This window comes from Globicephala melas, chromosome 19, assembly GCF_963455315.2.
Source record: "Globicephala melas chromosome 19, mGloMel1.2, whole genome shotgun sequence".
Classification (NCBI taxonomy): Eukaryota; Metazoa; Chordata; class Mammalia; order Artiodactyla; family Delphinidae; genus Globicephala; species Globicephala melas.
The window spans coordinates 48,759,248-48,777,266 of NC_083332.1; the positions used below are offsets into that span (position 1 = coordinate 48,759,248).

General features: G+C 36.2%; 1 protein-coding gene across 1 annotated transcript in view; it reads left to right on the forward strand.

The window, feature by feature from the left end:
• The window catches only part of HYDIN (HYDIN axonemal central pair apparatus protein), a 435,992-nt gene that overhangs the window by 78,082 nt on the left and 339,891 nt on the right, over positions 1 to 18,019 (forward strand). Inside the window, exons 3-4 of the mRNA XM_060288997.1 lie at positions 13,166 to 13,323; positions 15,110 to 15,235. Coding sequence (XP_060144980.1) covers positions 13,189 to 13,323; positions 15,110 to 15,235 — 261 coding nt within the window. The 5' untranslated portion in view covers positions 13,166 to 13,188. The remainder of the gene's footprint in view (positions 1 to 13,165; positions 13,324 to 15,109; positions 15,236 to 18,019) is intronic.

Below are 18,019 nucleotides of genomic sequence, written 5' to 3' on the forward strand. Positions count from 1 at the left end.
TTTATTATTATTATTATTAGTGTGTGTGTGTGTGTGTGTGTGTGTGTGTGTGTGAGAGAGAGAGAGAGAGAGAGAGAGAGAGAGAGAGAGACAAGAACACTTAACTCTTGCCCTCTTAGTACTTGAAACTTTGTACCCATTGACTAATATTTCCCCCTAGCCCCTGACAACCACCATTCCAGAGAGTGGGATATTTAAACTCAAGATTTTATTCGGATATAGAACAGTATCTGGTGATGATAAGGTCTGGAAGGGCATTCATGGAAATGCAGATTGAAGTATAACGGAGGTGAGTGTTTTGAATGGGTTTCCAGCTCTATGGATGTTGCAGTCATCCAGAATGATGGCAGGAGTTGGGAAGAAAGGGAGGACAGTGACCCGGTTGGCAGAATCCTCAGTGTGTGAGTATGAGAATGTGAGTAGACAGAAGAGATGAAGGCAGGGAAGTGAGTATAGTGGGGCATGATTTGAGCCACAGTGGAGCAGCATGGGTCAGTCTGCAAAGCAGATGGGAACCAGGCAGGGAAAGTGTGATCTTACAAGGAGTGGGGATCAGGGAGAATAAAAGATGCAATTTATATATTTTAAAGATTTTATTTGGTAAGAATTGAAAGACTGAAGGCAGGTAGCCCTGCTGGGAGACTATTGTGGTCCTGGAAAAAATAGCAGAGCTTGGGGATGTGGATAAGAGAGATGTTTGCAGGGCCGACAGGACCTAGTGACTGATAGCACTGGCGTGAGGGGGCAGGAGAGTTGAGGGTGATTCTCCAACTACTGGTTTGAGAAAATGACAGTGAAAACTAAGATGATAAGAAACAGAGGATGAGGAAAAACAAGGACTTATGTGTACGTGTATGTGTGCAGGCTGGAAAGAAATATAATGACTATTTAATTAAAACATAATTCCATGAGTTTGTGAAGTTAATTTTAAAAAATAAAAATTTATTCTAGATTGAAACTGAAGATTTGGAGATATGCCTAGATGAGATAGTAAATGCCCTAGTAAAAGTATTGTTGTCCAGACCTTTTTAGTTAAAAAGTTCTTTGGTTCATGGGTTCTTTTACCGTACTTTGACTGGAGGGAGGTCTTTAAAAGCAGGATGTTAAGTTAACCCATGAATTACATGACTCAAGGCATTCCAGGGACATTAATGCATGGATTTAGTCCTGTGTTAGATATTGGAGCAGTGGGCTAGGTGATTATCATTTTTCATGACACTCCTGAATATTGACTCTGTCTAATTTACTAGACGATGGTTCATTAGAAATTCACAAGCATTCATTATACACAAGGCACTATACATTACAGTCTCTACCTCAAGGAGCTTGTATTAATATTGGAATAAGCACGTACATAATTGCAAAGTAGAATGTTTTAGATGTTACAAGAGAGGGAAGAAGTAAGGTACTGGAAGGTCAAAGAGGCTGAACAATCACTACTGCTGGTAGGATTAGAAATTGCTTCGATAAGGAAATGACATTTGAATCAGGAAGTAATCTGTGCAGAGGTAAAGAGAGGACATTGCAGACAGAAGGTGCAGTGTGAACAGAGTTTTAGGGAAACATACCTTAACCATTGTAGATACAGAGCTGTAAAAGCATGATCCAAGTATACTATAGGCTGGAGTTGTAATATAGTGCTATTTATCAGGAACAAAAAAGGAAAGTGGTCAAGATTTTTAAAGTAATTACATCAGTTACAGAAATAAATGAGTTTTAATAAAAAATACCTGGGTAATCAGATTTTAATGCAATAACTACTCTGTATTCTGGTATGATAAAAGGACATGCTATTTCTATTTTGTTGAGATAGAGTGGCCAATTTAAGTTACAGCATAGCTTATGAATACATCTTTTCATACTTGGGGTAAATTCTCCAGCATCAAAGGATATGTACAGTTTAAAAAAATTGCCTAATGAAGTTACTGATTTACATTCTACCTGTAGTGTATGAGAGTGCCCATCTTCACAACATCTTCATAAATAATGAGGTTTTTTTTAACATCTTTATTGGAGTATAATTACATTACAATGTTGTGTTAGTTTCTGCTGTATAATGAAGTGAATCTGCTATATGTATACATATATCCCTATATCCCCTCCCTCTTGCGCCTCCCTCCCACCCTCCCTATTCCACACCTCTGGGTGGTCACAAAGCACCGAGCTGATCTCCCTGTGCTATGCAGCTGCTTCCCACTAGCTATCTATTTTACATTTGGTAGTGTATATATGTCAGTGCTACTCTCTTACTTCGTCCCAGCTTACCCTTCCCCCTCCCCGGGTCCTCAATCCATTCTCTATGTCTGCGTCTTTATTCTTGTCCTGCCCCTAGGTTCATCAGGACCTTTTTTTTTTTTTTTTAGATTCCATATATATGTGTTAGCATATGGTATTTGTTTTTCTCTTTCTGACTTACTTCACTCTGTATAACAGACTCTAGGTCCAACTTCACTCTGTATGACAGACTCTAGGTCCATCCACCTCACTACAAATAACTCAATTTTGTTTCTTTTTATGGCTGAGTATATTCCATTGTATATATGTGCCACATCTTCTTTATTCATTCATCTGTCGATGGACACTTAGGTTGCTTCCATGTCCTGGCTGTTGTAAATAGTGCTGCAGTGAACATTGTGGTACATGTCTCTTTTTGAATTATGGTTTTCTCAGGGTACGTGCCCAGTAGTGGGATAGCTGGATCATATGCTAGTTCTATTTTTAGTTTTTTAAGGAACCTCCATACTGTTCTCCATAGTCGCTGTATCAGTTTACATACCCACCAACAGTGCAGGAGGGTTCCCTTTTCTCCACACCCTCTCCAGCATTTATTGTTTGTAGATTTTCTGATGATGGCCATTCTGACTGGTGTGAGGTGATACCTCGTTGTGGTTTTGATTTGAGTTTCTCTAATGATTAGTGATGTTGAGCATCCTTTCATTTGTTCGTTGGCAATCTGTATATCTTCTTTGGAGAAATGTCTGTTTAGGTCTTCTGCCCATTTTTGGATTGGATTGTTTGTTTTTTTGATATTGAGCTGCATGAGCATAAATAATGAGTTTTGTCAGTCTTTTTCTTGCAAAACTAAACAAAATATAATTATAATTATACATTCACAGGAAGTTGCAAAGAAAGTACAGAGAGGTTTCATATACCTTTGACCTCCTGTTTCCCTCAGTGGTTACACCTTATATAACCATAGTATAATATCAAAACCAGAAAATCATCATTGGTACAATGTATGTGTATAGTTATATGTCAACCTATTGCATATGTAAATTTGTGTAACTTCCACCACGATCAAGATACAGAAAATTCATTTATTAGCTTCAGTGATAGCACTAGAAATTGAACTCATAGCTTATAAGAAGTGAAAAACTTGCTGTTAGCAGGTTACCTCTTATTTATCCCAACTTTGTAAACCTCAAGATTTTACCCATTTTATTTCTTCTTTATGTGTATTCTATCACCTCAAACATCTCCTTTATAGTCATTTTTCCCCACCCCCTGCCAACCACTGGCAACCCCTGATTCGTTCTTTATCTCTGTAATTTTGCCATTTGAGAATATTATATAAATGGAATCACACAGTATGTGAGCTGTTAAGAATGTCTTTTATCACTTCTTTTTTTCCCTGAGATCTGTACAATTTGTTGTATATATTGATAGTTTGTTTCTTTTTATTGCTGGTAATATTCCATGGTATGGATGTACCACAGTTAGTTTCACCATTCACCTACCGAGGGACACTTTGGTTTTTTAAGTTGCTAAGAATAATCATGCACAGGTTTTTGTGTGGCCATACGTGTTCTCTGGGATAAGTGCCCCAGAACATGATTGTTGGGTTTACTCATAGGTTTACTTTTCCAAGAAACTGTCAAACTATTTTCCAGCAATAAGAGAATCAGTTTCTCTGCATCCTTACCAGCATTTGATATTTTCACTATTTTTAAAAAAAATTCCTGGAACATTATATTATATATCCATATAATGCTCATTAAAAATATCTCAATGTAAACCTTATCTTTAAATAAACAGCAAAGTTTTACAAAATTATTATAACAACTCATTATCATTAGTTTCAAGAACTGCTTGCTGGACTTTTTTGTTAAGTTAGAGGTCTGATTATACTACCAGAAAAATTTGAAGTTACTAATACTATTTTGATCCATATGCTTAAGAGAATAGGAATTCTATCATTCTATGATGAACCTTTTGTAGCTTTGCTAAGGTATAATTGGTAAAAAAAAAAAACCCAAAAAAAAACCACCAAAAAAACCCCTGCACGTATTTTATGTATATAATTTGATGAGTTTGGATATATGCATAGACCTGTGATACCATAACAGTCAAGGCAATAAGCATATCCAACACTTCCAAAAGTTTCCTTGTGTCCCACACTTAACATGAGATCTACCCTCTTAACACATTTTTAAGGGCACAATATCATATTGTTACCTATAGGTTGTTACCTATAGGCACTATGTTGTATAGCAGATCACTAGAATTTATTCATCTTACATATCTGTTTACTTTAGCTGTTTTGATAAGTAAGTGGTATTATTTACATGGTATTAATTTGCAGTCCCCTGGTGGCTAGAGATGTTGAACATCTTTTCATATACTTTTTTTTTTTTTTTTTTTTTTTTTTTTTTGCGGTACGCTGGCCTCTCACTGCTGTGGCCGCTCCCGCTGCGGAGCACAGGCTCTGGACGTGCAGGCTCAGCGGCCATGGCTCACGGGCCCAGCCGCTCCGTGGCATGCGGGATCCTCCCGGACCGGGGCACAAACCCGTGTCCCCTGCATTGGCAGGCGGACTCTTAACCACTGCACCACCAGGGAAGCCCTCATATGCTTTTTAAAAAAAATTTATTTTATTTATTTATTTTTGGCTGCGTTGGGTCTTTCTTGCTGCATGTGGGCTTTCTCTAGCTGCGGCGAGTGGGGGCTACTCTTTGTTGTGGTGTGCGAGCCTCTCCCTGCGGTGGCTTCTCTTGTTGCGGAGCATGGGCTCTAGGCGTGTGGGCTTCAGTAATTGTGGTGCTTGGGTTCAGCAGTTGTGGCTCGCGGGCTTAGTTGCTCCATGGCAAGTGGGGTCTTCCTGGACCAGGGCTCAAACCTGTGTCCCCTGCATTGTCAGGTGGATTCCCAACCACTGGGCCACCAGGGAAGCCCCTCATATGCTTTTTGCTATTGATATATCGTTAGTGAAATGTCTCCATGTCCTTTACCCATTTTCTAATTGGATTGTGTGTTAGGCAGAATAATGTCACTTTTCTGCCGAATATGTCCATGTCCCAATCCCCCAACCCTGTGAATATGTTAATTACATGGGAGAGGAGAGTTAAGGTTGCAGATGGAATTAACATTGCTAGGCAGGTGACTGTGAGAAAGGGAGATTATCCTGGATTATCCAGCTGGCTCTAATGTAATAACAAGGTTCCTTAAAGGTGTAAGTGGGAGGCAGGAGAGGAGGTCAGAGTGATGTTGTGTGAGAAAGATTCAACCTGCCATAATTGGCTTTGAAGATGGAGGAAGGAGCCCATACGGCAAGGAAATGGATTCTCCTAGAGCTTCAGAAAGGAACACGGCCCTGCAGAACCTTGATTTTAGGCCAATGAGACCTCTGTTACACTTCTAACTTTCAGAATTTTAAGATAATAAATTTGTGTTGTTTCAAGCCACAAATTTGTGGTAATTTGTTGTAGCAGCAAGAAGAAACTAATACAGGTTTGTTTTTTTTTTCACTGTTTGGTTTTGAGCGGTTTTTTAAAAAAAATGTACTCTAGATATGAGTCCTTTGTCAGACATGAAGTTTACAAATATTTTCTTCCAGTTGGTTTCTTTCATCCACTTAGAAGATTCTTTCCAAGTACAAAAGTTTTTTTATTTTGATGAAGTCCTCTTTATTGACTTTTTCTTTTCTGCATTATGATTTTGGTGTCATGTCTAAGAATCCTTCACCGAACCCTAGTCTAGAAAATTTTCTTCCTTTTTTTCCTAAAAACTCTGTAGTTTTATATTTTACATTTAAATATATGCCCCACTTTGAATTAACTTTTGTGTAAGATGTGAGATTTGGATTGAGGCTTACTTTTTGCCTATAGAGCTCCAATGGCCCCAGCACCATTTGTTTAAAGGCTCTTGCTCTTACATTGAATTGCTTTTGCACCTTTGTCAAAAATCAATTTGGAATATTTGTGTAGGTCTATTTCTGAGTTCTCTGTTCTCTTCTATTGATCTATATCTATCCCTCTGCCAATACAACATAGTCTTGATTACTATAGCTTATGTAATAAGCCTTGAAATCAGTTAGAATAATTCTTCTCATTTTCTTCTTCTTTGTAAGTTTGTTTTAGTTATTCTAGGGCCTGTACCCTTCCATATAAATTTTTAAATAAATTTATCTTTGTTTAAATAAAAACTTTGCTGGTATTTGATAGGAATTAGTTTAAACTTGTGTATTAATTTGAGGAGAATTGACATCTTTGCTATGTTGAGTCTTCCAATCCGTGAACATAGATCTCCTTTTAATTAGATATTCTTTGATTTTTTTAATCAGTACTTTGTCATTTTTAGCATATAAGTCCTGTATATGTTTTGATCAATTTACACCTACTTCTTTTTTGAAGGAGTGGCAGTTATAAATGGTATCGTATCTTAAATTTTGGTTTCCACATCTTCATTGTTAGTATATAGAAATATGAATGATATTTGTATGTTTATCTTATATCCTGTGACCTTGCTGTACTCACTTGTTAGTTCTAGGAGGTTTGTTGTAGATTCTTAGGGAATATCTGTGTAGACACTTATCCCATCTGCGTATAAGGACAATTTTATTTCTTGTTTTCTGCTCTGTATGCTTTTTCTTTCTTTTTTTCTTCTTATAACACTGACTAGAACTCGCAGTACTGTGTCTGATAGCCATGTTGAGAATGGACCTTCTTGCCTTGTTCCCAGTCTTTAGGGGGAAAGCATTCAGTCTTTTACCATTTAGTATGATGTCACCTGTAAGTTTTTTGTATACTTTCTTTATTGTGTTCCTCTATATTCCTTAGTTTTCTGGGAATTTTTATCATGAATGATATTGAATTTTGTCAGATGCTTTTTCTGCATAAATTGACATGATCATATGATGTTTCTTCTTTAGCCTGCTAATATTATGGATTACATTGATTGATATTTGAGTATTGAACTTGCCTTACATTCCTGGACTTAACCTATTTGGTCATGGTATATAATTTTTTTTACATATTGCTAAATAACTTGTTAAGATTCTGATAAAATTTCGTTAAAATTTTTAAATTTATATTCATGAAGGATATTGGTTTTTAGGGTTTTGGAGTTTTTTTTTGTACTTTCTTCATCTGGTTTTGTCTTAGGCTTCATAAAACGAATTGTCAAGTGTTCCCCTCTTTTCCATTTTCTGAAAAAGATTGGTAGTATTGGTGTTAATTCTTCTTTGCATGTTTGCTGTCATTCTCCAGTGAAACCATCTAGACCTAGGTATTTCTTTTTTGTGTGTGTGGTATGCGGGCCTCTCACTGCTGTGGCCTCTCCCGTTGCAGAGCACAGGCTCTGGACGCGCATGCTCAGCGGCCATGGCTCATGGGCCCAGCCGCTCCGCGGCATGTGGGATCTTCCCAGACCGGGGCACGAACCCGTGTCCCCTGCATCGACAGGCGGACTCTCAACCACTGCGCCACCAGGGAAGCCCGATATTTCTTTTTTTGAGTTATAAAATTATGAATTCAATTTCTTTAATAGTTAGAGTTATTCAAATTATCTATTCATATTAAATTGTTGTAGTATGTGTTCTTTGAGGAATTGAAGCAGTACATCTAAGTTGTCAAATTTATGAATGTGGAGTTGTTTATAGTGTTCCCTTATTATCCTTTTGATATCTGTATGGTTTGTCCTCTCCTGTTAAATTCCTAGTATTGGTGATTTGTGTCTTCTTTCTTTGCTAGAGGTTTGTCAATATTATTGATTTCTCCAGAGAATCAGATCTTTGTTGAATTAATTTTCTCTATTGCTTTTCTGTTTTTAATTTTATTGATTTCTGCTCCTATCTTTATTATTTCCTTCTGTCTGTTTGCTTTCATTTTATTTGGTGTTCTTTTTTCTGAACTTAGGAGCTTAGATGACACATTTGACTTTTACTGCTTTCTAATCTAAATATTTAGTATTATAAATTTCAACACTGTTTTAGCTACCTTTTCAATATTTTGAAATGCTGTGTTTTCATTTTCATTCAATTCAGTGTGCTTGTGGATTTCCCTCTTTGACTTATGTATTTATTTACAAGTGTGTTGTTTAGTTTCCAAGTGTTTGGAGAATTTTGTGTTATCTTTCTGTTGTGTGTTTCTGATTTCACAGTGGTCAACCAGCGCCCTCTGTATGATTCCAATTCTTTTAACTTTGTTGAATTTTATTTCTTGGCCTAGGAAATGGTCTATCTTAGTATATGTTCCTTGGACACATGAAAAGCGCATGCATTCTGCTGTTGGGTGGACTGTTCCATAAATATTGATTAAATCATGTTGGTTGTGTTAAGTTCGTCTATATCTTGTTAATTTTCTGTTTAGTGCTTATATCAATTGTTGAGAAAGAGATGTTGAAGTCTCCAGCTACAGTTGTGGATTTGTATAGTTCTTTTCATTTTTTGCATTATATAGTTTGAAGCTTGGTTCAAATCACATATTTTAAAAGTTGTTTGGTGCACTTATAATTATGATTGCTATGTCCTTTTGGTAGATTCAGCCTTTTACATTATATAGTGTCCCTCTTTGTTCCTGATCTTTTTTTTTTTTTTTTTTGAAGTCAACTTTATCTAATATTACTGTAGCCCTTCTGGCTTTCTTTTGACCAACTTTTGCATGGTATACCTCTTCCATCCTTTTGCTTATAATCTACCTATATCATTATCATTGAAGTGATTCTCTTAATTCATAACTATCCTTCCTCTCTCTCTCTCTCGCTTGTGTGTTCATGTTTGCACACACACGCTCTTTATTACTTGAGTGAAGTAGGTCATTTTCCTATAACATTTTCCACATTCTAGATTTGGCTTAATTTTATTCTTACAGAATACACATGTTCCTGCATTTCTTGATCTCCTGCAACCTAGCTGGTAGGTCTAGAGACTTAATTAGATTTAGGTTTAGATTGTTGTTCATAGTTCTGCACAGGTGGTGCTGTGTACTGCATCACGTCAGGAGGCACATAATATGTCTGGTTTTCACTCTTTTAGTGTTAAGACTGATTTAGAGGGCTCTGGTGTTGTTAGCCTGATTGAGCCATTATAAAGTTCTTCAGCAACATCCTTTCTAATGGTTTTAACATTGATGAACCTTCGTTTCATTAGGGGCTGCAAATGGTGATTATTTTTCAGTCATTTCTTCTGCATTTATTAGCTGGAGTTCTATGAAGAATGATTTTCCATCATCAACTATTTGGTTAACTTGCAATGCAATTTGTACAAAAATGGTACAGAATAAATGGTTGATTCTTCCCAGTTATTATTTCCAAAATAATTAGTCTGGTGCCTTAGCAACTTCCAAAGGTGACCAACGATTTTTTTTTTAGTATCTTTTGAACTCCGAGTTTTAAAGACTAATCCATTGCAGACTTTTGTTTTTGTTTTTGTTTTCCCCAAATTGTCCTGTCTTTGGTGAATGGAAAGTCCTTCAAGTGGCTCTGGGCTCCTTAGATACAACCCTAGTAGCCTTTGATAATGTACTTATTTTACAGTATAATAGAATGTTCCAAGTTCATCTTATACATTTCATGCCCCAGACCTTGAATTACCCATTTCTCTAAGGAGTTATGGTTTCTTTTAGTGGGAAATGGTGTTTAAAGACCACATTATGTCCCTGGACTGTCATTGCTTACTTAGCTTTCTTTGCTTCTGGGGTCTTTCAGTAGGGAGGTTATTTAAAAGGAGAGAATAATCAAGAGCTAAAACTCAGATTTTCCATTTAAATTTAAGATTATAGGGTTTCTTAATATAAGAACTTTTTTTGTTTTATATTTTTAAAATGCTGAAATGCTTGGTTCCTAGCAATATTGATGTAGCTGCTTGTTTTTAAAATATTATTATTGATATTATGACCAACAATAAGACTACTATACAATGAAGATATATAGTCAAAAACCATGTTTTAAAGTTGGTTGGAATAATTGTTTGGTGTTACAACACCAATTTGATATACAGCAAGGTTTATTTGTTTCACTTTTCAACTTTTAATAATTGATTTTTCAAAATGTTTTAAAATATATATTTTAACAACTTTATTGAGATATAATTCACATTCAGTTCAGGATACAATTCACCCATTTAAAGTGTACATAAAATCCACAGTTTTTAGTATATTCACGAACACGTGCAATCGTCACCACAGGCAACTTTAAACATTTTCATCATCTCAGAAAGCAATCCCATACCTTTTAGTTAACACCCTTCTATTCCTTCATTTCTCCCAGCCCTTTGCAACGACTAATCTATTACTTTCTCTCTAGAGATTTTCCTGTTCTGGTCACTTCATGTGAACAGACTCATACAATATGTAGTTTTTTGTGACTGGCTTATGTTACTTAACAAAATGTTTTTGAGGTTTTTCCCTGTTTCTGTGATCCAAGAGGATGCTTCAGTCTCATCCTGGGTTCTGGGATTTTCACAAAGGTGTCTTGTCTATGGAGGATTGCTAGCTGGTCTTTTTGTGAGGGGGATTGAAGCTGGCAACCACCTATTCCATGATGGTGACATCACACTGCCTATATTATTTTACACTGTAATACTTATGTGTATTGAATATTGTATACTGTGATTGTATATGATTTATTATTTTTCTTTATTTATTATGTCTTCTTTGCTTTTTCTAAAATTACTTTTAGTATTTAGGAAGGTTTATCTTTATATTCAGTAGTTTCTTTGTATATAAACCGTTTATAGTGGCCTGTATTGTTATCTATTACTGTATAACAAATTACCCCCAGATTAATAGCGTAAAACACTGAATATTTGTTTTCTCAGTTTCTGTAGGTCAGGCTTAGCTGGGTGCTTCCTACTCAGGGTCTCTCATGCATCTCCCGTCAAGCTGTTGTCCAGACTGCAGTCATCTTAAGGCTCAACTGGGTCTGGCAACTCTGCTTTCATTCACATGGTTGTTGGCAGGCTTCAGAAGATCCACTGCCAAGCTCACTCATGTCATTGCTGTCAAGGCTTGGTTCCTCACCACATGGGCCTCTCTATAGGTTTCCTGAGTGTCCTTACAATGTGGTAACTGGTGATTCGAGAGAGCCAGGCAGTGCCCAAGATGGAACTAATTTTCTTTATAACTGATCTCAGATGTGACATCCATCACTTGTGCTGTATTATATTTGTTAGAATACCTAAGCACAGCCCACACTCAAGGGGAGAGGATCATATAAATATATGAATGCTTGGAAACAGGTATCATTGACTGCCATCATAGGGGCTTTCTACCATAATTCCCTTAATTCTCCTTTATTCTATCTCGTTAAATGGTTTGATTCCTACCTAGTACTTACACAGTTGTTAATCTTTTCTACTTTTCGGCTGTCTTTCTTTTTTCTTTTCATTTAAAATTGCATCCTTTCTACTTTGTCAGAAAATATAACGTTTAAATTCTATTCTTCTCCTTATGTCTTCAACATTATTTTAATACCTGTACAACTAAATATATGAAATGCTCATCATCAGTCCTTTTGCTGAAATTCCCCAGTCAGCTTTTGGTTGGATGAAGCCCATCCTCTAGTATATTCTTCAGGAAGGGAACATGTTTATAATATTCCCTGGGCTTTTGCATGTTCAGAACTCCTTTTCTGTAGCCTCAGTGACTGAAGGAGAGCTTGGTTCCTTGTAAAATCCTTGGCTCCTGCTTTGTAAAGTCTTTGAAAAATGCTGCTCCTCTGTTTTCCCACTGCATGGCTTGCTTTTACAAAGTCCAATGACATCTAATTCTCTTGCCCTTGTACGTTATTTTGACTTTTTGCCTGGATGCTAATTTTTAAAATTCTTTGAAGCCTAGTAGTTCTTCTAAGATATGACTCATAGTTGATCATTTTGGGTCAGTTTTCCTGGGTACCTACTAGTCCCTTTTCATTGGTTTTTTTTCTGGAATTTTTCTTGGATTATGGCTTTAAATATTAATTTCCCTCCAGTACTTTTTCTTCTTCATGGGCTCCAATTATAGCATGTTAGAACTTCTTTCACTGTCTTCTATTTCAATCATTTCTTTCTCTGATCTTTTCTCTTATTTTAAGATTTCATATTCATTTCTTTGGGTGTTTTACTGTTTTATTTCAGTGTACCTTATTACATATTCATCGTATCTATTTTCCTTTATGCACTGCCTTCCCCTCCATTTTGGTCTGGTAGTGCCTTATTGTCTTTTGAGCTTTTAACAATTTTAAGGTTTTTTATTTGACATTGAATCAAGCTTTTTTTTTTTTTTTTTCCCCTGCACAGGGTTGAACAACCTAGCCTGCTATTATTAAAAGTAGAAATCCCTACTTAGTCATAAATGGACTTCCAAAGTTGCAAGTGTCCTGCTAGAAGTATAAGGAAATATATGCAAAGGGGAGATGTCCTATTTCTTTGCTTTGGAGGTATTGGGTGGCTGTTGAATGCCTCGTTTATTACTATAAACTTCAAAAAAATTTTCACAAACTTCTTTTTCCACGTATCATCTCATACTGCCTTTTTCAATTCTCTGCCTAGGTGTGAAGGTTTTTGAAGCCTTATATTTATTGTGTTTGAAGGGTGCCATGAGAGAGAATTGTCAAATAAGCAGATAAAGTAGCAAACTATGAAGTATAGTTATTGAGCAGTTTTTGTTTATTTATCTGGAGAAGATAAAAGTACCAAAATATAGTAACTGCTTATGTTTTCATGTCTTCCCTGAGCTTAGTCCAGAATCACTTGCTTTTTCTAAAAGTGATCCTAGACTTCGGGATAGGGCTAAATCTAGACAGATTCATGGAATAGGCTCCTACAGTTAAGGCATTTGTTCCAAGCATTGGATGTATTTTTGAAAATCGGTATTTTCTAAACCTTCGTATATTGGAAAAAGCTTCAAAAAATGTGACCTGTATTCAGGAGTTAACTGTATTTGTTCTAAAACTATTTCTTTTTCACTCTTAGGTATACAAAGGAAATAACTAAAAATGACAAGTAGAAGTCTTGAGGAGTCCATGGGGGCTGTTCATATGGGGTTAGTCAGAACGCTTAAAGGATTCCAAAGCAAGATTTTGCCACCCCTGAGTTCGAAGGTGGTTACAGAAGAAGAAGTAAATCGGATGGTAATGTATAAGAGAATTTCAGAGTAAAATACTTAATGCAGTCTTTCTCCTCAGGAGAATGACAGTTGCTACTTGACATTCTCAGAATATCAAACAGAATTACTGGCTGATAATATCAGTTTAGTTAACACGGGTAGATTGCTGCAGAGCATAGTTACCTTTTAAAGCTTGGGAAATTTTTGAAATTATATACATCAAAGTAGAGGCTTAAATTAAATTGCTTAAGTTAATCAGTTGAACTAAGACTATGCAAGCAAATTATTAAGATTTTCTAAATATTAGCTAGAACCTTAAGAAACTGTCATTTATGTAGTTCAAAAACAGTCAAATATCAGAATTTCATAGGTTTAACATATATAATCAATTACCTGTTGATTGGCAAGAGTTATTTTTGTTTGTGTATTTGTAGAACATAATGCATTAAAATGATGACTGTATAATATCTAGGAAAAATGCATAACTTTTTCTGTCCTTTATGATAGAAAACAATTACATTTTTAATGAATTATAATGATTTGGTGAGAATTGAATTATAAACTACATGCTATGGAAATATCAGTAACAATTTAAAGTGTTAAACATTGTGTTCACTGCATTTTAAAAACTAGTCTCAGGTTATGTTCCAATTAGAAAAATAAAATCTATCATCATTTTCTTTTGTGATTGTTCTTGTTTCAGCTTTAAAGTAACTCCTTACTTTTTGCTTGTAAGAGTTTATTTTTATTTAAATCACAACACAGCTGATACCTCATAACATTTTAACATTCTAATCTGTGTTCCAATCAAAAGGAATCTTAAAAGCTATATTAGAAATATGCCTTCATTTAAATGGATTCAATCACAAAAATTAAATGTGTAGGGAATTTGAAGAGCATTGATTTTAACCCAAGGCGAAATGAATCAGCTAAATTATATGCCCCTGAATGTTTTAAGAAGTCTTGGCACATACTTAAGCATTATGTTGCTGCCAGTGATCATAATCTCTTTGCATATAAAGTAGCCCTAGAACAAAGTGAACATTCCAGAACAACAATTAATAGTGATTGGTCTTGGGTAAGCCCTTGCTGGTTTATTTAAATGATTTTATTTAAATGATAGGTTACATTTTTTTCTCAAAACAGTAGAAAGTGTTAAAGAATTTTGTGTTCTTGTTTGGGTATGTGGATGTGACTGGCTGCTGGATCTGATGATTGACTTAGAGCTCTTTTAAAACAAGGTCTAAATGTGCTCTTACGATTTCTAGAAAGTTCAAACTCGTTCCTAAGCAGCACAGTCATACTTCCCAGATCCTTTACTTTATAAGATTTCTCTTTAACCTGATATAACATGATAAACACCCAAAAGCTTTACTTGCATGTTGTAACTTCATTTGAGAAATAGAAATATTTCAAGGAGGATTAGCCTCCTTAGCTCTGAAGCCCTTAAGTGATTTTAGAAACCTAGAGTTTTATGTTCTTCTGAGCATATATAAGCTCTTTGGTCATGTTCCCGTGCAATTTCTTGACCTTCCTCTCCCCTACCCCAGGTTCTTTTGTGTGATTCCTTCAAAATCATAAGGAAACAGCAACCACATATCCTTTCAAATTATTGTGCAAAGAGCTCAGAAGTGCACGGGTACTTCGCTTGTATTATTCAGTTATTTTAAACGTTTTATAGGGGAACTTAGTGGCATTCCGGAATTATTCTGAAAGCTGCAAACACAAATTATTCATTACTGGCACTTATGAAAGCACTTTTTCAGTATTACCATTTATGAATCTTTGGCTCCTGTTGCTTTAAATTCTAGCTGACTCCCTCAGAGTTCCTGAAGGAAATGTCCCTCACCACAGAGCAGAGACTTGCCAATACACGTGTGACGTGCCGACCACAGATCACTGAACTTTTAGATATGAGGGAAACAACATATCAAAAGGTAGCTGCTTTCTGTCATACTTGCATATAAAGTAGGTCCTGGAATAATGTGAATATTCTAGAACAATAAGAACTAAGCAGTACTTATTGTTCCTGGGCTAACTAATCCCTTAGTAGATTTGTTTTATGTGTTCTTTTTCTACCTCTGTTGATCTTGATATCTATAATTTGATACAAAAAGAATTACACAATACAATAACTTAAAAAATATTTATTTATTATTTTTATTTATTTATTTTTGGCTGTGCTGGGTCTTAGTTGTGGCATGCGGACTCTTAGTTGTGGCATGCATGTGGGATCTAGTTCCCCAACCAGGGATCGAACCTGGGCCCCCTGCATTGGGAGCATGGAGTCTTACCCACTGGACCACCAGGGAAGTCCTCAACTAACTTTTGACTAGTCACATTTCTTCCTTAGCTACTTCTGGACACCATTGTTTACAGATTAGGAGTAATCCCAAGAATTATATTAACCAAGCCCAATTAGGTTATCCTCCTAGTGTAAGAAATCCCTCCTTACCTGAGCTGTCATAACTAGAAAGGAAGAAGGAGGAACTGTTTATTAAAATAGGCATTTTTGTCTATTCTGGCTGATTTCCAATAACAAATGTATCCTTTTAGTCTCTAAAGAATAGCTATTTTAACATGTTTCTGTATTCTCATGTAAACCATACATTCCAGGCTTTAGGAGTATATGTTTATAAAGTAGTTCTTATTTCCTACATTTTAATTAATTTCTTGAATTATATGCTTCACTTTTTGCACAAATTATGGTATGAGCCTCCATCAGTTAAACTGCTGGAGATTAGCCTCCTCTCAAAGGGTTCCCATCTATTCCTGAGGGTTTTTCAGAGTGATTTCCCACAAGACAAGTGAGTCCCTCAGGCTCTTTTGCTCTCCTTGGCATGCCATTGCCATCCCATAAAATTTGCTCTTCTTCTGAGCACTTCTAGCTTTAGCTATTCATTGTTTCCTCTCTTTCCCATAACACCCTCTAACTTTGAGAGCAGGGAAAACAGCTTTCTCCAAAGCTAATTCATCCTAATTAAGGGCTAAATGCTCCTTTCCCAGAGCATAACTAAGACCAGACTATGTGTATTGTTCTGTGTGTACTGCTTGTGTGTGTGTTTTAATGTATTTTGATTCCTGCTATGAAGGATGAAGAAATTAGTGTACCACATCTCATCTTCTTGCCTCTGTCCTCTGTCAACTCAGTCGGTTATTTTTTCCTTTGTTTTCCGGAGTTTCATTTGTTTTTTGGTAGATAGTCGTACTCTTCTCATTTCCTCAAGAAGAGATTATGGAAACTATATTTCCTTGATTTTATAAATTTGATAATATTTGCCTATTGCCTTTATAGGTGAACTGCAGATTTGTTAGATGTAAAATTCTTGGGTCACACATTATCCCCATAAGAGATTTGCAGGCATTTTCTTCACTACCTTCTGGCTTTAAATGACGATATGCGGAAGTATGCAGCCTAATATTTTAGCTTGTTTGCCCAAAGATTGTTTATTCTTATTTGATGTCCAGTGATTTTATTAGGATGTGACTAAATTTTTCCTAAGACACTACATACCATTATTTTATTTTTAGAAAGTTTTTCTTGAATTATCAAGTATTTGTCCAGGCCATTTTTGTTTTTATGTATTTTAGAAATATCAATTGTGAACATGCTGGATCTTCTTTGTCTGCCCTTCTACACCTTGCATTTCCTCCCTAATCCATCTTAAACTTTCTGTTCATTCCCATTTCATTGTAATTACATTCATCAACTTAACCTCTGTATCCCTTACTTTGAGTTGTGTGTGTGTGTGTGTTTCTCTAAAAATTCATTCTTAAGCTTGACCAGTTCAACACACCTGGGTTGTCTCACAGCATTTTACAGTTAGTTTCTTTTTTTGTACTTTTTAATTCACTTGTGTCTCAGATATCACTCTTCTTTGGCTTTCTTCCTACTTCACTGGTTGCTTTTTTCTTATTTGTTGGATCTTTCTCCTCTTCCTGTTGGCTAAATATTGGAGTTCCCCAGTACTTGGTCCTTAAACTTCTTTCTCTTCTGAACTCATTCCTTAGGTGACTCCTTCCAGGAACAAGGCTTTAAATTTCACCTTTTAAGTGATTGCTTTCATAATTATATCTCCTGCTATGGCCTAGCCCCTGAACTCTGGATCATATATTCAGCTCAATGTGTGATTGGCAGCTCAAACTTAAAATCCTTAAGAGCTAATTTTTGCATTACATTCTTTCCCTAAAGGCATGATCTTTCCTCTTTTGTCTTTCCTCCCTCCACCGTGTAATACCCCCATTTATCTATTTTCTCAGGCCAAAAACCTTGGTGTTATCTCTGATGCCTCTGTTTTTCTCACGTCTTATATGAAATCCAAAACAAGGGCTAATAATCACAAATATGTCTTTAATCCAACCACTTCTCACCACCTCCACCACTGCCATCCCAGTTCAACCCACCATCATCTAGACTCCTGAAATAGCCTCCCTGTTTCCAACTCATCGCCCCGTTATCAATTCTCCACAAAGAAGTAAGAGTGATTTTTATTTTATTATGTATTTATTTATTTAAAATATTTATTTATGGCTGTGTTGAGTCTCCGTTGCACGTGGGCTTTCTCTAGTTGCAGTGAGCGGGGGCTACTCTTCGTTGTGTTGCACAGGCTCCTCACTGTGGTGGCTTCTCTTGTTGCAGAGCATGGGCTCTAGGTGCGTGGGCTTCAGTAGTTGTGGCTCGCGGGGTCAGTAGTTGTGGCACACGGGCTTAGTTGCTCCGT